General features: G+C 36.3%; 1 protein-coding gene across 5 annotated transcripts in view; it reads left to right on the top strand.

Annotated features, from left to right (window-relative positions):
- EML4 (EMAP like 4) overlaps positions 1–23,483 on the top strand; it is a 156,308-nt gene that overhangs the window by 107,388 nt on the left and 25,437 nt on the right. For all 5 annotated transcript variants that reach the window (XM_044261678.1, XM_044261677.1, XM_044261676.1 and 2 more), the window contains 8 exons: positions 603–713; positions 2,660–2,755; positions 6,619–6,753; positions 6,864–6,999; positions 16,191–16,342; positions 18,174–18,299; positions 18,385–18,516; positions 19,222–19,289. In XM_044261678.1, coding sequence (XP_044117613.1) covers positions 603–713; positions 2,660–2,755; positions 6,619–6,753; positions 6,864–6,999; positions 16,191–16,342; positions 18,174–18,299; positions 18,385–18,516; positions 19,222–19,289 — 956 coding nt within the window. The remainder of the gene's footprint in view (positions 1–602; positions 714–2,659; positions 2,756–6,618; positions 6,754–6,863; positions 7,000–16,190; positions 16,343–18,173; positions 18,300–18,384; positions 18,517–19,221; positions 19,290–23,483) is intronic.

Below are 23,483 nucleotides of genomic sequence, written 5' to 3'. Positions count from 1 at the left end.
TGGGTTAAAGCCTCTGCCTTTGGTTCAGGTCATGATGCCAGGGTCCTGGCATCGAGCCCCACATCAGGCGCTCTGCTCAGCAGGGAGCCTGCTTCCCTTCCTCTCTCTTGCCTGCCTCTCTGCCTACTTGTGATCTCTGTCAAAAATCTTTAAAAAAAAAAAACCTATATAACTTTGGGCAAGTTATTCAAATCTCTTTATCTCCATTTCCTAATCTGTTAAATGGTGATTATTATAGTACATATTTCATGGGACTGTGGGGATTAAATGAATTAATGCATGTACTTAGAATAGTATACAGCATAGTAAATACTAAATCATTTTCTGCTACTATTATTATTATTTGTTATTTTCTTGTGTTCATAGTATGAGAAGAAAATACCTCCTCAAGATTCTTTGGGGTCATGTCTAATGTAGTAGCTGGTTTATATTAGATGTTTATCCATCCCTACTGCTTTTTATGGTTTATATTAGATGTTTATCCATCCCTACTGCTTTTTAGAGATGGCAGACAGTTCTGTTTGGTAGCAGTATTTATTTATTTGCACCCACTGAATACCAGATAGTCTTGCTATCTTATGTTTTTCCCCTTGTATTTGCAGCCTCTGCAACCCCATGTCAGAGTGTGGGATTCAGTTAGTTTATCCACACTGCAAATTATTGGACTTGGGACCTTTGAGCGGGGAGTAGGATGCCTGGATTTTTCAAAAGCAGTAAGTAACAATTTTTAAAGAAGTAAGCAAGCAGTGCAAAAAGCAGAAAAGAAAATAAGCTCAGTATGTGTGTGTGTTCACAGAAAGTGCTAACTCTGAATTGTTAGCTATTGCTTAGCAGTGGCCAGCATTTTAACCTAGGTACTAAAGTATTTGGTTTAAATGGGATACAAGTTGTTATACTTAGTTATACTTTTGTTCTGTCTGAAATAGGATTCCTATAGTAACAGGAAATGGTTAGAGGAATATATATATAGCATGGTATAATTGAAATAAGCAGTAGGACGTGCTTTTGCTTCAGCTTGAATCATGGAAATATATTTTATTTAGAAAATTCAGACATGAAAGTTGGCCAATTCCACACAAGTACTGGCTTTCTTGAGGTCATGTTGGAGCAAATGAAATAATCAGAGCTTTGTGGGCCATGATCCTGGAGTCCGAGGATCAAGTCCCACATTGGGCTCCCTGCTTGGTCGGGAATCTGTTTCTCGCTCTAACTTTCCCCCTTCTCATGCTCTCTCTCATTCTCTTTCAAATAAATAAATAAAATATTTTTAAAAAATCAGACCTTTGTACTCAATAAAATCATGAATTATCTTGGTTCTGAATTGATGACAACTTGAGTTTAAAATTCAGTATCTAGCAGTCCTGTCTAAACCTTGAGGCTTTATCCTGAGGGGAAAATGAAAGAGGGATATTATCCATTGAAACATTCTATTTATTCTTGAATTATATACAATTGTTATAGAGTATACAGGAGATCTACACTTTAGGATCCATGGTTTTAAGTTTCAAATACACTTCTCCAGATTTTATTGGCCCTCACTCATACTTTAGGAAATATGTATGTATTCATATTACCTCTTCAGTTCCTAGCTCTTAGCAGGTTTATTATGGATTATGGGAGTTTTGTGGGACATGGAGGCAGAAAGGACATTTTTAGAACGGAAAGATAAATTTGGGTGGACATAGGAACTTCACTAGCTTTGAAGGTACTGAAGGTACAGAGGTCCTGTGAGACAAGAATTGTGAGAAAGGTGATAAATGGACTGAAGGACTTTTACTCCCCTTTTCACCCCTAAATTTCTGTAGCAGGAACTGTTGTCATCTTGTTGATACCATTATTATAGTGTTAAGACTATCTTGGATTGTCTCATACTCAACTTTTCCTAGTTTAGGTAATTGTTCTAATACAGGCTAAAAGAAAGATAAAAAGAAGAGAGCAAGCTCTGTCCTTCATCGTTACCTCTTACTTTTCTCCACAGTATTTCTTTCTCCCATTTATGTCATTAGGCATATATTGCAAATGCTACTGGAAAACAAATACTTTTTAATATCTACATTTTTTTTTTTTCTTAAACTGGGAGACTTAAATTATGTGAATGAAAATGGTTTCAGAAAGATAGAAAAGAGAGGCGCCTGAATGGCTCAGTCAGTTAAGTGTTTGACTCTTGATTCAGCTCAGGTCATAATCTCAGGCGTTGGGCTCCACATCTAAGTGGTGAATCTGCTTGAGATTGTCTCATCCATCTCACTTGGCCCCTCCCTATCCATGTTCTTTCTCTCAAATAAATAAATAAGTAAATAAATCTTTTTTAAAAAAACTTTTTAAAGGATAATAAAAAAATAATTTATCTCATTTATTCATGTTAATGTAAGTCAGCTATATCATGGAAAACTAAATTGCTATCTCTGAATAACAGAAGTAACAGTAGAAACTAACCTGGGGAAAAAATTAAAAGTAGAAAATATTTTTTAAGGAGTCTTCATTATATTTCTGAAAAGAATACGGTCAGGAAAGAGTATAATCATTTTCTTTGAAGGAGCTGTGTGTTTAAAGGATTTGGGTTTATCTTAATGTTGGCAGTTTTAATAAAACGGTATTTCTTCTTAGAAAGTCAAACTTAACTGAAAATTTTAAATGCCTTTATTTGGCTTTTCTTTAGGATTCAGGTGTTCATTTATGTGTTATCGATGATTCCAATGAGCATATGCTTACTGTATGGGATTGGCAGAAAAAATCAAAAGGAGCAGAAATAAAGGTAAATCAAAAGAAGTTTTAATTATTATTTTTTAGAATACATTATTTGTTTTGCAGATCTTTGGAAGTATATTGCATATCCTTAAGTTGTAAAAGCATACCAACTGGCCATATCCATTTGATTTATTGATTGCCATCATTCTAATGATACTAAGAATACCATTCTTAATCTATTTTTTTAAACAACACTTATTTATGGTTTGTAGTTTCTGTGATAGTATCTATAGATCCTGAGGTCAATTTTTAAACTGTTCTTAAGATAAAATAGTCAAGTACCTTCAACCAAATTCCAGTGATATTTCAGACACATTGTGCTACTGAAATGCCAAAGTAGATGGTTATCTCATCTCAGAATTAACTCTGAATACTCAACCTGGTTTCCTTAACAAAATTTGTTACTTCCTTCAGTCTTTAAAGTTTTAAAACCCTAAGGAAAAAATTCATCCTAGGAATATGACTCACATAACTAAAAAGCATATGTAACAGTAAGTTTTTTGGTCTTAATTACATGTATGGGGTTATTACATAAAATGCTACAGCATGTATAATTGTTGTAGAATAGGATTGATCCCTTTGTGTGGATCAGTCTATAACTTGTAAGAGAAGAATATAAGCTTAACATTGCAGCTATGTTCATATGGATAGAAATGGCCTCCCTCTCACAGGCTTTCAGGGATTCAGAGTGACAGGATGACTATAAAAAGCCTATGACGTATTTGCTGTACTCTTAAATAACATCACATTCCTCTTTAGTTGTGTGCGCTCTCTCTCTCTCTCTCTCAACAATTTTGTTTGGTATAAGCTTCAAGCTTTCAGCTTGTTGGTCAAAAAGAGATTCTTCTAAATAGTGTAAGTTAATCTTTTGAAAGAAACGGTAGATTGATTATGCTTGAAAAGAATATGACATGTCAGGAAGCCCCAAACCTTGAAAAATACAAATGAGGATGTAGACTTTCAGCCATAAAAGTAATTTAACATTGAAACATGAGGATGTTATATGGAAGTGAAATGGGTGTGATCCTTCGTAGTAAAGGCTACCAGATGAAGTGTTGTGGTTTTCCTCCTGCTGGTCTGATCTCCTTTCCAGGACCTTAAATGTTGGTATTCTTCAGAGTTATATCCCATGTCCTCCATTGGTATCATGTATGCTCTTACGTCCTTAATTACTGTCTGCTGTGTCCCATATCAATTAACTCTAACCCTGATCTCTGTCCCACACTTAAACCTATATTTCTTCTTCCTGCTAGGCATCTTTATTTGAATGTCCTATCCTGTAAATCAAAATCAACATTTCCCATTCTGCACTAGTCGTCTTCCTTAGCCCTCAACCTGTTTCACCTCCCACTACACTTCACCTACTTGTGAAAGCTAGAAACTTTTTCCCCCTTGCTTGTCATACCGAAGTTCCTTGTATCCCAGATGTCTGTATTTGAGCTCTTTCCAGTGCAGGTGACTGCAAAACAACTTAAAGATGAAGAGAATTTATTGATTCCTGGTTAAGGAGAAAAAACACATCTAGAAAAGTTTAGAGGGGAATTTTGTCTCAGGAATGACTTGATTCGGGGACTTCATCACTGATTCTCTTCTCTCTCCTCCTTTTCTTTTGTGTTGACCTTACTCTCTCCCACTGGAGATGAGCTCTATTTTTGCTTAAGTCACAGAAATTTGGAGACTTGGTACATACATAGTTAATTTATATACGTTTAAAATTCAGCAAGGCAACTTTAAGACCTATTGACAGGAATTAAAGAAGACATAAATACATGAAGGAATATACAATAATCATGGATAGAAGAAAATATAAGGATATTACTTCTGCTCAACATAGTCAGAATCCCAGCATGATTTTAACAAAAGTTGACAAGCTGAGTATGTGTGGAAATATGAAGCGATAAGAGTAGACAAAAATAACAAGTTTGATGTGTGAAGTAACTGGAACTCTAATACACTGTTGTATGTTGAACACAGAAATCAGCACAGCCATTTTTGGAAAATAGCATTACCTTTTAAAGTTGAACATATACACGTGTATAACCTCTGCCCTCCTATTCCACTCTTAGGTACAAACCCAACAGAAGTATATCCATGTGTTGACCAAAAGACAACTAATCAAAAATAATGGTAGCCCCACAAAACGAAGTTACCCAAATGCCAATCAGTAGGAGAATGGATAAATCAACAATGGGATCTTTACATACAAAGGAATACAGTACAGCAATGAGAATGAACAAATTACAATATATGCACCAATATGAACTGAATCTCACAAATGTAGATAAAATGGGGTCAGATACAAAGGAGTACATTCTGTATGATTCCATTTAAATAAAACAGAGTAATCTATGTTGCTATAAATCAGGATCATAGTTACTTGAGCAGACAAAGGGGATAGTGTCTAGAAAAGGTATCTAAGTTTTTAGGTATCTGATATGTTAGAAATTGTTCTTTTTCTTGTTCTAGATGCTGTACAGAGGTGTGTTCAGTTTGTGAAAATTTTCAAGCTATGTACTTAGGATTTGAGTACTTTTCTGTACATATAATTTGATAAAATTGATAAAAATTAATGTAAAATTGATAAAAATTAAGTAAAATATTCTGGGGTCAAAGTAAATTTTAAAGATGATGTTAATAACAAAACAGGTCATCTCTAGTCATTTCTAGAAGAGATTAATTCATTGACATGAAGTTCTTAAAGTTAAAAAATGGACATTAAGGGGACACCTGGGTAGCTCAGTCAGTAGTGGTTTTGGCTCAGGTGATGATCTCATGGGTCATCATGGGTCTCATGGTCACAGGATGGAGCCCTTGTTGGAGTCTGCTTGAAGAGTCTGTCCACCTACCCCTTCCCCCACCTTTGTATGCACTCATGTGCTTTGTCTCTCTCAAATAAATCTGGGGTGCCTGGGTGGCTCAGCTGGTTAAGCCTTAGGCTCAGGTCATGATCCTGGAGTGCCAGGATTGAGTCCCGAATAAGGCAGCCTGCTCAGCAGGGAGTCTCCTTCTCCCTCTGACCTGCCCCCTTCTCGTGTTCTCTCTCTCTCCCTCTCTCATTCTCTCAAATAATAAAATCTTTTTTAAAAATAATAAATCTTTCTTAAAAATGGATGTTAATATTCACCCTACAAGTAAACAACAGCTAACAATAAACAGCTGTACAAGCATGTGTATTTTACCTGTTAAGTTTGAATAGGTGCTTTTGCATAAAACATTTGATAATTCAGTAATTTCAGTGAAAAAATTATATTTGTAATTCTTTTGTGGCTCTCATGCCTTTTTTCTTCTACCGTCTCATTCTAGTTCTTTTAAACTTAACTCCTATCCTTTTTTGTTTTTTTTTTTGAGGAAAGAGCATAAAACGTCTTAGTTTTTTGTTTCTTCGTTACTCTATAGGTATCAGTAGTGACCATTCTGCATCTACTTTATAAGCCCTCAGCCTGATGATGAATCTCTAAATCAGTAATATTTTCTTGGTCAATAGTAATAGTACCAAGAAAAAGAAGACTTTTTTTTTCCTGTCAAAATGACTGTCTGTCTTTATGATAGAATGTACATGGCTCTTGCATTTGCTAGTTTTAGTGTACTTTTACCTGAATATATAAAAAAATTAAAAGAATCTTAAACTAATTCGTATGTCTTTTTAGTGTAGTTATTATATATAAATAACATAAAAGAAGATACAGTAGTATGAGGACATCAAATTCAAATCATTTGAAAAATCTACTAAAATTTTTCAGGAAAGTTGGTCTTCGAAGAAAAGGTGTTTTCTCAAAATGTTTCCCAGTCTTTGGTTGTCAGTAGCTGTAATTGGTATTTGATGGAGATAAAGATATACATTCATCTAAAGCTTTATTTCTCTATCCACAGACAACAAATGAAGTTGTTTTGGCTGTGGAGTTCCATCCAACAGATGCAAATACCATAATAACCTGTGGTAAATCTCATATCTTTTTCTGGACCTGGAGTGGCAATTCACTAACAAGAAAACAGGGAATTTTTGGGGTAAGGATCAGAATGTTGCAAGTTCATTTTAAAACTTTGATTTTTTTAATTGTTGAGTAAACAGACATTATGCCAAAGGAAAACTGAAAATTCTCGTTGTTTCATTGTAGAAATATGAAAAGCCAAAATTTGTGCAGTGTTTAGCATTCTTGGGGAATGGAGATGTTCTTACTGGAGACTCAGGTGGAGTCATACTTATATGGAGCAAAACTACTGTAGAACCCACCCCCGGGAAAGGGCCTAAAGGTATAGTATTCTCACATCAAAGTCCTCCCTTTAAATGCATGTGTCTTGCTGTTGCCGGCTGGTGCTTACTCCTCCCAATGCTGTTTGTTTTTAAGGTTTTTTTTTTTTTTTTTTAAGTTTTTAATGATGATCTATTTTTAAAAATTAAATTCCTTACAGTTACTCACTGAACATATATAACCTACATTTGACTATACCCAGACTTTCCTTTTAGGAGGTTAATACAAAGTAGAGATGATACAGATTTATGTTAATTTAAGCAGTGTAAAGATGAGGAGAAAAATCGTCCTGATCATTAGTGTTTTGTGAAGCCATCACAGAAGAAATGGTATATAAGCTACACCATAATGAATGTACAAGACTTAAAAAAGATATGGAACCTTGATCCCAGTTTAGGGAAACGGTGCAAGTGAAGGCAGAAGGGTATGAATGTGAGGGATCCAGGATGTGAATCAGTTTGTAGAAGTTAACAGAGACAAGAGCTAGCCAATTTGAAGGAAATTCCATTTTATTTTATTTTTTTTATTATTTATTTTATTTTATCTTTAAGATTTTATTTATTTTACAGAGAGCATAAGCAGAGCGAGCAGGAGAGGGAGAAGCAGGCTCCCCAGTGAGTAGGGAGCCCAATATGGGGTTTGATCCCACGACCCTGGGATCATGACCTGAGCCAAAGGTAGCCTCTTAACTGACTGAGCCACCCAGATACCACAGAAAATGTGTTTTTAAAAATTTTAGTGTTTTATAATTCCTACTGTCAGTTTAATATATACTAAGTAATGGATAATTTAAATAGGGATTAAGATGCAGAGTTTTTTGAGCTCACCACAGTAGCAGAGTTAAGAGGCCAGGGGTCCTTTATCCCCCAGTTAGATAAACAAAAAAGACCCTCCAAGGATTACAGAAGTGAAATTTAAAAAGAAAAAAAGTTAACTCCCTCCCTGAAGAATGGAGGAGAGTTTCCAGGATTATCAGTGCTGTAGAGAAGTCAAGAATAAAAACCAAGAATCGACCATTAGTAATTTGCAATATCAATAGAACAATAAGGCCCCAAAACATGTAAGTATAGTGCGGCCAGTCTCAAAATGGGGAATTTTGAGAATCCAAGATGAAAATGGAATGGCAAGTAGAGAGTTACTAGTGTCAGTAGTCTCTCTAAAGTTGCCTACAGCCTGAAAGTAAAATGGGAATTGCCAGTAAAGAAGAGGAGGCTAAAGAGAGATGAGAATACCTGGACTGGGCATATGAGGAAGAATTGTTCTTGAAGAAGAGCAAGAGCCTCCATCTTATTCTGAGCCTGGAGCCTTAGGAGCTCAGATACCTTATATGGGTAAATGGGGAGTAGGGGGAGGGTCTTGCAGGATAACATTGATTTCAGTAAAGGCAACTCTCTTAAAGACTTGAAGTTTTTATTTTTAATGTATTGAAGAAGAATAGTAATGTAATAAAACATCACATAATCAGACTGTTACTTTAGAGTTCTATTTGTTGGAATTGGGATCCTCCTGAAACTTTTGTCTTATCTGTGGATATTGGACTTACAATAAATGAATAATAAAACCAAAACCTTATAAACTTAGAGGTATTATTTTCTAAATAATTAATTATTAAAACTATCCTTACTGATTCTCAAGCCTGTTTCCAAAGATCTTAACAGCTGATGATTAGTAGTTATTTATAGTATAGTAAAAAAGAATGATAATCCTAATTACTACATTTGTGGCACATTTCCTACCTTTCTCCTCCCTGTTTCCCAACATAGCAACAGACTAGAGGGTTCGGTCTCCCTTGAGCTGGGTCTGAGGGTTTCTGTGAGGACAATGTGCATGTCCATGTTATAAAAATGGAAGAGAGGAGGGAAAAAGAATAAACTCATAGTTTGGTCCCCTTCTTCTTTTTCTTACTATAGCCCATCTTCCCAGTCCTTGTAGTGGGCCTTGGCTTTTCTTTATCTTTACTTCAAATTGATTGCCCTCAGAAATATAAATACCTTTTTTTTTTTTTTTTTTAAGAATTTATTTGAGAGAAAGAGCACTTATGAGAGACCACAAGCAGGGAGAGTGGCAGAAGGACAGGGAGAGGGAGAAGCAGGCTCCCTGCTGAGCAGGGAGGCCAGTGCAGGGACTCCATCCCAGGACCCTGGGATCATGACTTGAGCCAAAGGCACGTGCTTAACCAACTGAACCATCCAGGTGCTGCAGTACATATATATATTTTTAAGTCCCATTTGCACCCAAACGCACAATCCACTTGCAATGATAGATGAAAACATTAAAGGAACAGCACTGAAAATAGCCTTATTTTCAACCCCGTTTTCTTTACTGTTTAAGAAAAATAAATCTGAAATAATATCCAGAGCACCATGCTTCCTTCAAAGTAGAAGGTTATGAGAGAAGAATTAGAAACCTTGTTCTAAAATCAGCGGGCTGGGAACAGAAAGAGATTCTTTATTAGCAGCAACAGGTTGTAGCAGCAGAAAGAAAACTAGCTAAACCAATCAGACTCTTGAGAGTCCCCAAGAAAAGTGGTGGAGGTTGACAGGGAACCAGCATGGCGTTCCTGAGACATTCCCTCTGGGGAGTGGCAGAGCAGCACATACATCCTGGTTTCTCTAATTCATCCACCTCACCTTAAACACACTGAAACAACTCCCTTTGTCTCCCTGGAGTCTCTGCATTAGACTGTGGAAATCACCACAAATAACTCGTGAATAAGGGAATCCTTGTTTCTCTGCTGAGAAAGAAAGCCCTAATTTACATGTCTGTCTTCCCCAATAGACTTTCCCGGGACTAACACAATATCTGACATTTGGTACTAGCTGTTTAAAGATTATTTGTTAAACATTTCGTTAAGGGAATGACTTTAATCTTAACTTTGGGTGTTAGTGTAGGAATAAAAGTTGAGTGGTACTGATGAAAACACTGTTTTCGTGAAAATGTGGAATTTGTAGCCTTGTAGATTTCTTACGATTGTACAGATTTTTATACTGTTATTTTGGGGCTATATTCTACAGCAGTGTTTTCTATATCCATTCAGCTGAATTCCCAAGTTTGGTGGGTGAATTGGATAGAAATTAATTCTTTAGTTGTATTACCAATGATCCTGATCTCAATCACTGGCCATAAATTCTTTAGCTTCTTTTGTCTTGTTTAGGTTCAAAATTCATAAGAAGGATGGCAGTGGATTGAGGATTCTTTTTTTTTTTTTTTTTAAGATTTTAATTATTTATTTATTTGATAGTGATTACAAGTAGTCAGAGAGGCAGGCAGAGAGAGTGGAGGAAGCAAGCTCCCCGCTGAGCAGAGAGCCGGATGCAGGGCTCAATCCCAGGACCCTGAGACCATGACCTGAGCTGAAGGCAGAGGCGTAACCCACTCAGCCACCCAGGTGCCCCTGAATTAAGGATTCTTAAGAAAAAAGAACAGTGATACTATCAACTACTTTTCCCACTCATCTCTATTTTCTTTTTCCTGGACTCATTTGCTCAATATTAGAAATACGAGGAACAGCATTGTCTACCATTGTCTACCAAAACAGTGACTTAAATTGTTGACATGTTCTCCTCCAACACTAAGCAGAATTTGGGTGTAAATGTACCCTACATTAGCCTTAGTGCATGCTGAGATGGGAGGCAGGGAGAGGTCTTTATTTCGTTTTTTGTCTAAAAAACTTGTGGCTTTGCCTTTGTGCCAAGAAAATCTGCATGTGAACATTCAGGAAATAGGAAATCTAATCTTCGTGAACTGTTGAGTACATGAAATGGACTGTGTTGTACTCTGCTATGATCCTGTTATGAGCAGACTTCCTAAGAATTTTGTTTCTTTCTGTACATTTGAGTGTTTCCATTTGATGAATGCAGTGAAATAAATGTATAAGCTTAGATCAGAACACTCAAAGTTTCCATTTTTAAATTCTTGCCCCAAATTACAATAGATTGACCCGTTTTGCATATTCCCTAATATGTATTTCTGCATCCGTGGCTGGAAGCCTTTTCAACCAAAAATACAGTGATAACGTATCTGATAAAGGGACATTTTTGGATGGCAGAAGTATTATTTCATAAGTGATTCATAAAGAATACATCATAATGATTTGATATATATATGTTTGCCAAGTGATTACCACAAATCTTTAGGATTTACTCTCAGGATCTTTCAATATACAATATAGTATTGTTAATTACAGTCACTGTACTGTACATTATTACATCCCTAGAAGTTGTTTATCTTATAACTGGATATTTCTACCTTTTGACCATTGTCACCTATTTCCCCTGCCACCACCTCTGACAACCACCAGTCTGTTCTGTTTGTTCATTTTTTTTAGATTTTACTTGTGAGATGATATGGCATTTGTTTTTCTGTGTCTGACTTATTTCACTTAGCATAATACCCTCAAGGTTCATCCATGTTGTTACAAATGACAGGATTTCCTTCTTTTTTTATTCCATTGTTTATATGTGTGTATTATCACATTTTCTTTATTAGTTCATCTGATGGTCAACACTTAGGTTGTTCCAGCATTTTCTGTTATCCTGTGAGTACAAGGTACTTATTTCTTACCTATATGAGGAAGTTCAGATTTTTCTTTTATGAAATAATTCATAAGTTTTAAGTGGGGGGATTATAAGTTGAGAATATTACAAGATCATTAAATTTCCATTATTCTTAACTCTGCCAAATTCCTTTAAGGAACTAAGAAACACCATTTTAAATTCAAGGATAATTATTTTTCTTGGTAGGTATTTCAAACATGACTTAAATTGGAATGTCAGAAATATAGGCTCATGAAAAAGAAATCTTTGACCGATAGTTTGTTTTGTTGGTAAATACTATCTAAAGGGAACTTTGTTTAAATTTGAACATGTTTAAATTTGAAACACAAAAATTTTATCTCAATATTAGGTCCTCAGGAAGTAAAGGTCATAGGATAGGAAGTTTGGGAGTAGAAATGTCATGGAGCTGATACTACTTAGATATTTTTATTCTTGATGGAGCATTTGTTTCTCAGATTTATTTTCTGCTTTCTAACATTCCATCATTCTAGGAAGATCTTAAGTGTTTAATAAGGTTGTCTTATCTGGAAGTATGGAAGACTGAATTTAAAACAAAAACTATTGCACTTTTCTACATTTTCATGGAGGTCCATGAAAAGTCCACATTTCTGCTTTTTGTAATTTCTTGGTTCCATGGTACTTTCAGACTCTCTTGTTGACTATGCATTAGAAGGTAAGGACTTTGCTCCCCCGACCTGGCCAGCAATACTCTTTAAAAAGTTCATACTTGAGAGTGTCTAGATGGCTCAGTTGGTTAAGCGTCCAACTCTTGATCTCAGCTTAGGTCTTCGTCTGAGGGTCATGAGTTCGAGCCCTACACTGGACTCCACTCTGGGCGTGGAGCCTACCTAAAAGAAAAAGATTCACATCTCTCATATGTCTTTGCTCTCATGATTGATAATTGGCTGTCTGTCGTACTGGACACAGTTGTGGGTATTCAGTGTTTAAAGTATTTTTAGGTGACAAATGTTGATGTGACCTGAGGCTGTTGATGTGAATAGCAAGTTTGTTGGAGTTCTGCTCCCAGCTCTGCATATTCGAGCAAGCTCTACTCCTAATCAGGCAAGCACTTTCCTTTCTCCCTACCAAATATACCCATCTCTTAAATATCTGTACCACTAGCTCCCTCACACTGAGTAATTTTTAGATTCTGCTATAGCATTCTTTTTTCAAGGATACCAAGGCCCTCCAAATTTCAGTTAATTTTTTAAATATAATGGTAGCTCAAATAAATACGCAAAAGTGAACAATCTCAGTGACAGCTTTATTGAGATGCAGTTCACAGACCAAAAATTCACCCTTTAAAAATATACAATAAAGTGATTTTTAGTACATTCACAGAGTTATATACCTATCACTACTGCCCAATTTCTAAACATTTTATCACCCCCAGAATAAACCCTGGGCCCCTTAGCAATCATTTCCCATTTCTCCCTCCCTTCAGCCTGTAGCAACCATTTGTCTACTTTTGATCTCTGTGGAGATCTCTGTTTTGGACATTTTGTGTAAACTGAATCATACAATATATGGTCCTTTGTGACTGGCTTCTTTTATTGGAACCTTAGTGTTTTCAAGGTTCTTCCATGTTGTGGCATGTATCAGTATCTCAATTCCTTTTTATGGCTAAATAATATTACATATTATGAACATACCATATTTTGTTATCCATTCTTCCATTGATGAACAGTTTTAGAAAGTGAATTTTTTTTCAGTTTTATTGAGATAATACTGGCATATAATTTTGTATGCACTTAAGGTATATAACATAATAATTTGATTTGATGTATGTTTATATTGCAAAATGATGACCACAGTAAGTTTTGTTTATATCCATCACCTCATATAGTTACAGAATTTTTTTCCCAAAGATTTTATTTATTTATTTGACTGAGAGAGATCACGAGTAGGCAGACAGGCAGGCTGAGAGAGAAGGGGAAGCAGGCTCTCTGCTGAACAGAGAGCCTGATGTGGGGCTCGATCCCAGGACGCTAAGATCATGACCTGAGCCAAAGGCAGAGGCTTAACCCACTGAGCCACTCAGGCACCCCCAGATTTTTCTTTTGATGAAAACTTTTTTAAGACCTACTCTCTTAGCAGCTTAATTGTTAACTGTAGTCACCATGCTGTGCGTTTAATTCCAAGAACTTTTTTATCTTATAACTAGAAGTCTGAACCTTTTAACCCCCTTCACCCATTTCTCTCAGTGAGTAAATTTTAAACCTATAATTTTTTTTTTATTATTCCAAGTGATTTAAGATCTACTTATTTACTTACTTCGGCCTTTTTTTTTTTTTTTTTAAGATTTATTTATTTATTTGACAACAAGAGAGGGAACACAGCAGGGGGAGAGGGAGAAGCAGGCTTCCTGCCAAACAGGGAGACCGATGGAGGGCTCAATCCCAGGACTCTGGGATCATGACCTGAGCCGAAGGCTGATGCTTAGCGACTGAGCCACCCAGGCACCCCACTTTGGCCATATTTAAACAAGGTGCTACCTTCCCATTTTTAACCTAGTAACTGATTCTACAAGGTATTTTCCAAAGAGCTTTTACTCTTGCTCTTCCAGCCTCACTAGCCAGATAAAGAGGTTCATTGAAGTAAGTTATCATGAATACCGAAGAAGGAGTTCTCAGGAAATGAAGTGGTTGTAGTTTTTGTACTAAAATCTTACCCTTGCCCTTAAGAAAGAGCGTCTGATGGGTGCCTGGCTGCCTCTGTCAGAGCATGAAACTCCTGATCATGCATCTAAGCCCATGTTGGATGTGGAGCCTACTAAATAAATAAATAATATAAAGGAAAAAAGAGTATCTGATTACATATAAAATATACACACATATATACATACATAGCTGACCCTTGAACAAGATGGGTTTGAATTGCATGTGTCTACTCATATGCAGATTTTTTACAGTACTGTAAATGTATTTTTTTTTTTTTAAGATTTTATGTATTTGAGAGAGAAAAAGCACAAGGGCAGGGGATGGGGGGAAGTGGCAGAAGGAGAAGGAGAGGTGAACTCCCCGCTAAGCAGGGAGCCTATTGTGGGGCTCAACCCCAGGACCAAGATTAAAGCTTAGCCAATTTGAGCGATCTGGGTGCCCCTCTTACAATTTTCTTTTCTTTTCTTTTTTTAAAGATTTTATTTATTTATTTGACAGAGAGAGATCACAAGTAGGCAGAGAGGCAGGCAGAGAGAGGAGGAAGCAGGCTCCCTGCCGAGCAGAGAGCCTGATGCGGGACTCGATCCCAGGACCCTGAGATCATGACCTGAGCCGAAGGCAGCGGCTTAACCCACTGAGCCACCCAGGCGCCCCACTCTTACAATTTTCTTAATAATATTTTCTCTAGGGCTGCCTGGGTGGCTCAGTCCATTGAGCAACTGCCTTTGGCTCAGGTCATGATCTTGGAGTCCTGGGATCGAGTCCCACATCTGGGATCACGTCCCACGTCGGGGCTCCTTGGTTTACCACAGAGTCGGCTTCTCCTTCTGCCTGCTGTTCTCCCTTCTTGTGCTTTCTCTCTCTCTCTGTGACAAGTAAACAAGTAAAATCTCTAAAAAATAATATTTTATCCTCTAGCTTTATTGGAAGAATATATATTTAATACATACAGCATACAAAATATGTTAATCAACTATTATTATCGGTAAGGCTTCCTGTCAACAGTAGGCTATTAGTAGTAAGTTTAAGGGGAGTCTAAAGCTATACACAGATTTTTGACTGTGCAGGGAGTTGGTACACCCTGTATTGTTCAGTGGTCAGCTGTGTGTGTGCGTGCGCGTGCACGTGTGCACGCATGCATGTATATGAATTTTGTTTTTTTTAATGTCTACGTGGACTTTACTAAAAATATATTTTTATGGACCTGCCCTGTTCCTCCCTGGGTAAAGTGCTATGGACATATAAGAAACCTGGGCTGTCATTCAGCCATCACATTGGTTCAGCCAGACCAGTTTTTAATACTTCTCTAGTTGATCAAAAGCCACTGTTCTAGGCTACTAGTGCCCATTTCCACCCCTGTACCTTTCCCAGTCCTCCATTTTTTAGCAAATAAAAGGGGCAGTCATTGGCAGAGCAGAGGGCCTCCACGTGAACAATTGTTATTTATTTATTTTTTATATTTTATTTATTTATTTGCCAGAGAGAGAGATAGAGCACAAGCAGGGGGAGAAGCAGGGAGCCTCACTAGGGGCTCAATCCCAGGAGCCTGGGATGACCTGAGCCGAAGGCAGATACTTAACTGACTGAGCCATCCAGGTGTCCCAGCAGTGGTTATTAAATGTTAAATATTATGGCTGTTACCTCAGTAGGAAATGAAGACTTTTTGGAAAGGTTAAGGAAACATTGAAGACTTGTGTCCTCAGCTCTAAAATCAAAAGAGTAATACCTACCCTGCCTACCCTGTAGGATGATTATAAGGGATAGTAAGTTCTGAAGCTAATGTATCCTCTGTTGTCTGTGGAATTACATCTTTTTGTAAGAATTATTTTGAAATGTTTTCAGAGTAACTGAATATTGACATAAATGCAAAAGGAGGACCTTTTGATTCTTCAGTCTGTAGTTAAAATTTTCTTCCAAAAAGACACTAAAGTGATGGAAAATATCACTAGTGTTTTTTTTTTCTCTCATCTTATTAGGTGTTTATCAGATCAGCAAGCAAATCAAAGCTCATGATGGCAGTGTATTTACACTTTGTCAGATGAGAAATGGGATGTTATTAACTGGAGGTGGGAAAGACAGAAAAATAATTCTGTGGGATCATGATCTGAATCCTGAAAGAGAAATAGAGGTAAGGATGAAAACGAAACATGAAAATTTTTAAATGTTAAGTTTTCTAAGTGCTTGTCTTTCATCCCATAATAAGTTAACACACTTTCCTGGGAAACTGGTGCACACTTCTTCTTTTTTCTCAAATTTTTTTGAATTTTTAAATAAACATATAATGTATTATTAGCCCCAGGGATGCAGGTCTGTGAATCGCCAAGTTTACACACTGCACAGCACTCACCATAGCACATACCCTCCCCAATGTCCATAACCCTACCCGCCTCCCTACTCCCCCCCCCCGCCCCTGCCACCCTCAGTTTGTTTTGTGAGATTAAGAGTCTCTTATGGTTTGTCTCCCTCCCGATCCCATCTTGTTTCATTTATTCTTTTCCTAACTGGTGCACATTTTTATCATTTCATTCTCTCAGAAAAAGAAAAAGAAAGGAAAAAGGACCATTTATTAAACAAAATAATTGGAAAGAATAAATATACATATATATTATATATTGGGCAGACTAAGTAGTTTTTGTTTATTTCTGAGATTATCTTTTACTGATCTAAAAATATAACCATGCAGACTTTAAAATTCAGCAAACATTCATCAGATATAGTATCCACCTCTAAGGTATAAAAAATAACCAGTTTGATTTTAAAACTTGAAAATAATCTTTTAAACAGTCGGCTTAATGATAATCGCTCTCTGTGTATATGTCTGCTTCATATCCTGCACCAAGTGTATCCACAACACCTGACAAGTATTTTGCGCTCGTGGGGAGTTTGCTACTTGCATTGAGGTCTCTGGAAGTGAAGTGGTTAATAATAGCATTCTATAGGTCAGTGATTCTCAAAGCAAGGGCAAATTTCACAGAGTTTAGTATTGCTTCTTCTTTTTTTTTTTTTGGTGATTTAAATTTTGAATTTATGCTGTTGTTAACACATAATGTGTTTTCCAGACAAAATCTTTTCTTAAAAAAGAGGGTCCCAACAGTATAGTGCTCTTGGGTTTTATTTCCAAGAAGACAGACAAGAAGTTGAAAGAGTAACTTTATCACAACCTTAGGTTCATAATGAAAATGCCACTTCCTTTACTATTTCTTTTATTCACAGATAACTTTTATATCCTTGGTAATCAAAAGCTGTACCATCTGTTCATCCCCTTTGCCATTTCTAACATCCGTTTGGATTACCTTTGGACTTTAATTATTTGTGCTTTGAGGAGTCACTTTGGGTCCTCCTTCATAAAGAAGAATTGCATTATTTCAGAGTCATTGCTTGGGCTTATTATCTTATTAATACACTATTCACTGAGAGTATAACGTGTAGTGCATTAAATGAGATTGATCTCCCAAGGAGCCCTATGAAAGATAGTTATAACACTTTGTAATATATTGCTTTTTAGTTAACAAATAAATCTCCCTTGTGTTATTCTTACATTTTTATCCTTACAACAATCAAGAATAGGTAGAGTATATACAATTATTTCCCCATATTATAGATAAATTTGTGTTCAGCTAAATGATGTAACCCCCAAATAACAACCAGTAAATAACAAAACCAGACCACATTTTTATGTGGTCTAATAGAACTTTTTCCCCTACACCTAACTAAACTCTTGAAATCATATAAAATATAAATTAAATTGACTAAAGCAAAGAATGTTGATAATGCATTATAACTTCTATATAATAAAATGTAATTGAGTAAATAAACTTCCTAGTATAATATTACCCTGTGACTTTCAGATTTGGAATTCTGCCACTTATTATCCCATAGTTGCTTACAGCTGTAAATGCAGTCTTCGGGTACTAATTAATACATGTTATGTGTAGGGTGACTATAAATTTATTTTTTAGGTTCCTGATCATTATGGAACAATCAGAGCTGTAGCAGAAGGAAAGGCAGATCAATTTTTGGTAGGCACATCACGAAATTTCATTTTGCGGGGAACATTTAATGATGGCTTCCAAATAGAAGTACAGGTAAGATGTATGATCTTAACCATTAACTGAATATTTTTTATGATGCCCTCTGTTTCTTATAACAATGGGTCTATTTCATTTTCAGGGTCATACAGATGAGCTTTGGGGTCTTGCCACACATCCCTTCAAAGATTTGCTCTTGACATGTGCTCAGGACAGACAGGTGTGCATGTGGAACTCAGTGGAACACAGGCTAGAATGGACCAGGCTCGTAGATGTGAGTAAAGCAAAATGTGATCATAATCCCCCCACGAAAACTGCCTAAACCGGCATTTGGGAACAGCAAAGGAAAAAGGACTCAGCATTGGTTAAAACCAAGTGTGTAGTTTATTAAAGTGGATGAGGTAAGGGGAGAATGTTTAGTCACGAAGTGTACATGTATCCACTTTGAAGAAGCAAATTAGGGCAAAAGTTCAATTTTTCTGTTTCAGTAGAAAAAAAAAGATTTGACATATTTGTGGAGGATTGTTACAGAAATGTTTGGGCCTCTGGTGGTGTTGCAGTTGGATTCAGTAAGCGCTGCTCACTAACAGACTCTACTGTCTTCTTTTGGAGTTGATCTCTTACTGTATTTTCTCCCTACCCGACCCAGACATCAGCCTTTTCTAGCCCAAAGGTGTATACACGTTCTTTGCAGACTAAAGAACTGTATACATGTTTGTTGTTATTATCCTTATTGTTCCACTGCCTAGCCAAAAGCTGGCTGTCCTTTTCCCTTGCCACTTTGCCAACATACCCCTTCCTGCTCTGAAATTCTTTTTCCTCTCATATCAATGTGATATTTTTCACTGGCTACAAGAAAGTTGATCAGAATTCCATGTTAATATGAAACCAATTATTTTCAAATGTTTTTGCCACTATTCCCGTAGATCTAGGGAGACTTTCACATGTACTCCCCAACAGCTGTCTGTCTCTCTTCTAGGAACCAGGACACTGTGCAGATTTTCATCCAAGTGGCACAGTGGTGGCCATAGGAACGCACTCAGGCAGGTAGGGTCTTGAAGGGAAATGTGAGCTGAGTAATCTGAAGTGGTGGGATGTTTAATCTTTATTCAAGAATGTTCTCAATCTGATTTAGAGGACTAATCTTTTTAAGTGGCACACGTATATGTTTGTTGCTCTCGTCTGTTATGTAGCCTCATTCATTTATTTGTTCAGTGATTATTTCTTGAGCACCTGCCATTTGTTAGGCCCTACTGTGGGCATTCAGGCTACATCAGCGTGCAGAACAAAAATCCCTGCCCCTGGGGAGCCCACATTTTTAGTGTGTGGGTGGAAACAGGATAAAAAATAAATATTACAACTAAGTTAGAAAATGTTTAAAGCCATGAGGGTGGTGGTGGTGGGACACTGAGCCAGAGGGTTTGGGAGGGTGTGCAGTTGCAGAAGATAAGAGTGATTAGGACAGGCTTCATTCAAAAGGCGATAGTTCAGCCGACTTGAACCCTCCTTTGTAGAATTTTTTATGGTGTCAGAAGGTTTCTCTCCTCATTTTCTTTTAGGGAAGGGAACTGAAACTGAAATAACCCAGTCGAGCTTTTATAAATCATTTTGTCTTTAGCCTTTGTCATCCTTTTTTTTTTAATGTTACACAGATAGGTTATAAAGGTATATTTTCTGAAATTGTTACTAATTTCTTGTCTTTACAGACCTTATACAGTACCTTTCTAAGGTTATTAAGTAACACATATTTATTATCTGTATTTTTAATAGAGTTCTTTTTATTGCATCTGATAGGAAATAGACTTCATCCATAAATAATTTATTAAAGAGGCAGAAGGAAAATACGAAGTAAATTTCCAAAAGTTAAACCTGTAGAAAATGTGGAGTGCTGATTTCTGATGAGGTGAAACTATTCTGAACACAATATAAACACTTTTGTTTATATGACAGATATTTCACATCAGTTCATTTAAATCTTAATTTAGTCATTTGGAGTTTTTTAATAGCAAGTATTTTCTTTTGGTTGTTGGATACAAATGAACACCTCTAGAAAATCGAAACACTCAAGTTCCTTCTATACAGCACTACAAAATCTAGAATCATGAAGGGATGCCTGGGGGCTCAGTCATTTAAGCATCTACTCTTGATCTCAGCTCAGTTCTTAATCTCAGGGTTGAGTTCCAGCCCTGTGTTGGACTCCACACTGGATGTGGAGCCTACTTTTTAAAAAAATGATGAAAAAAACAGGTCTCTAGTGATAAACTTTGAAACATGGATGCTATTTGATTGAGTCTAAAAGAACCGAATTTTAGAATTAGACTGCTAGGGAGGGAGAGTAATTGGTGAAAACTTGGAAATATTGACAGTGTTACTATCTCAGATTTCTCCAAAATGCATGTTGTTATTAGATTATTACTTCAACTTAGGTGTATGTCAGGTCACTTTGTAGAATTTGAAGGGAATTATTTTCTATTTTACAAAAAAAATGTTAGGCACATTAAAAGCAACCTGAACTAAAGTATTAAACTTGTTTCCAGAAAGCCACAAATGAGTTCACTTCAGTCTGTTTTTGTGTAGGTGAACAAATACCACAAATGCTGAGGTCAAGACTAATTATTTTTATTTATCTCTTTATATATATATATATATATAATGTATTATATATTTTTATTTATATAGCTTATTATTTTTATGTATTTCTTTAAACTTTCACAAGAGTGCAACAAAATATTCATTGATCTCTCCATTGCATAGACAGAAAACCAAGACCCATAGAGCTTACCACTTCTGATTGAGCTAGGATTTGAACTCAGATTCTATATGGTTCCAAAGCTGATCGATCACTTTCCACTACTCCATTAATAGTCTTTGACATGTGCTTATGGTGTTGGTAGCATTACTTAGAAATATTGTAAGGAAAGTTTATCTTTGAAGGTTAAATCACTGCTGACATACTTTAGAAACATTTACTGTATATACAAAGGAATGAAACACTGAATAGAGTGCAAGGGCTAGAGGGATTTGGATCATTAAGACACACCGCTTCATTCAGTGAAGCTGGGGTGTGTGTGTGTGTGTGTGTGTGTGTGTTTGCACGTGTGCATGTAGCTGCAAAGTCATAATGAATAAGCTTAGAATGAAAAGTCTCTCACTCAGTTAACATGACTTAAAGCCAGTCGTTTCCTCTTGGAGTTGTGAGTAGGAAATACCTTATAAGTGAGAGTGATGTGATAACTAAATACAAGGTGATGGACGTTATTTAGAACCTAAGGGAGATGTAGTTATCCATGTTCATTCTATCCATTATTCCTGTCTTTGGTTTCGCATCTGGTTAGATTCTATTGATTCTTGGAGAACTTTCTCATTTATTTTTATTTTTTACATGGGTTTGTGAATACCTGGCTTGTAGTGTCTGAAACTGAAAATTTCTCAGTGTAGCCATTCAGATCTATTATCACTGACCCCTCATTGTAAAAAAAAAGTCACACTTAGGATAAGGAAATTTTTTTTTTTAAATACAGTGCAACACATGTCCAAATTGTGCATGACCTAGAAAAGGTGACTGGCAAAATGTTTAAAGATCTTTTTATGTCCAAATCTAGAAATGTATTTCTTGGAATCAAGAAGTAAGCACAAGTATAAATTGTCACAATGATAAATAAAATTGTCATTTAAAATAATGTATTACTACTATAATTTCTAAGGGAAAAAAACATATAGCCCTGAGTGGATGTAGTTCTTTCTTAATATGCTGATCCTCACATAATAAAAGATTCTTTCTAACAGCTTTATTGAGATATATACCGGAAGTTATTCATTTGAAGTATACAATTAAGTAGTTTTTAGTAAGTTCACAAGCTTTATCCCAAGCTAATTTCGAATATTTTCATTAACACACACAAAAAAACCCTATACGCCTTGGTAGTCACTCTTCATTACCCTCACCCATTTCCCCAAACCCTGGGCAACTGGTCTTTCTGTTTCTGTAGATTTGCCTATTCTAGAAATTTCATATAAATAGACTCTTATAATAAGTGATCTTTTGTGACTAGCTTCTTTGACCTAACTTTCATATACACGTTTTTGCAAGGACATGTTTTCAACTCTTCCTGAGCATATACCAAGGAGTAGACTTGCTGAGCTCTTGATAATCAAATTGTTTTCCACAAATAGCTACATTTTACAACTCCACCAGCAAAGTATAAGGGATCCAATTCCCCCACATGTTCACCAGCACTTGTCATTGTCTGTATTTTGAGTATAGCCATCCTCGTGGATGTGAAATGCTTTTTCATTGTGGTTTTGAGTTGCATTTTTTTGATGGTGAATGATGTTATCTCTTAATGTACTTATTGGCCAGTTGGATAGCCTTTTTAGGAAATGTCTGTTCAATCCTGTGCCCATCTTTGAACTGGTTTGTCTTTTTATTGTTGAGTTGTAAGGATTCTTCATGGATTCTGGATGTAGTACCTTATCAGATATGATTTGCACAGTGTCACAACCTTGATTATTGTAGCTTTGTGTAAATTTTGAAATTGGGAAATGTGAGTCCTCCAATCTCCAGCTTTGCCCTTTTTGAGGTTGTTTTGAATATCCAGGATCCTTTGAATTTCCACATGAATTTTAAGATTAATTTTGGCAGTTTCTACAAAGAAGCCAGCTGGCATTTTGATAGGGTTTTTTTGGTTGGTTGGTTGGTTGGTTGGTTGGTTGGTTTTGTTTTGTTTTTTAGTTAAATCAATTTGGGGAATGTCAGTATCTTAACAGTATTAAGTCTTTCAATTTATGAACAGGAAATGTTTTTTCCATTTATTTACATCTTCAGTTTCTTTCAAAAATGTTTCTAGTTTTTACATTTTTATTTAAATTCCAATTAGCTAACATACAGTGTAATAATTGTTTCAGACGTACAATTCAGTGATTCAGCACTTCCGTACAATACTCAGCCCTCGTTACAAGTGTATTCCTTAATTCATCCCCCATCTACCTCCCCCTTGTAAAGCAGTTTGTTCTCTAGAGTTTATTGGTTTGACCCCTCTCTCTTTTTTCCCTTTGTTCATTTGTTTTGCCTTTTCTTTTTAAAGATTTATTTATTTACTTGAGAGAGAGAGAGCTCGCACTCACACGCACAAACCAGGGGAGAAGCAAAGGAAAGGGAGAATCCCAAGCCACCTCCCCACGTGGGACTGATCCCACAACCCCAAAATTATAACCTCAGCAGAGATCAAGAGTCAGAATTTT

This window comes from Neovison vison, chromosome 8 (genome assembly GCF_020171115.1).
Source record: "Neovison vison isolate M4711 chromosome 8, ASM_NN_V1, whole genome shotgun sequence".
NCBI classification, from domain to species: domain Eukaryota; kingdom Metazoa; phylum Chordata; class Mammalia; order Carnivora; family Mustelidae; genus Neogale; species Neogale vison.
This window is presented reverse-complemented; position numbering and strand designations above follow the sequence as displayed.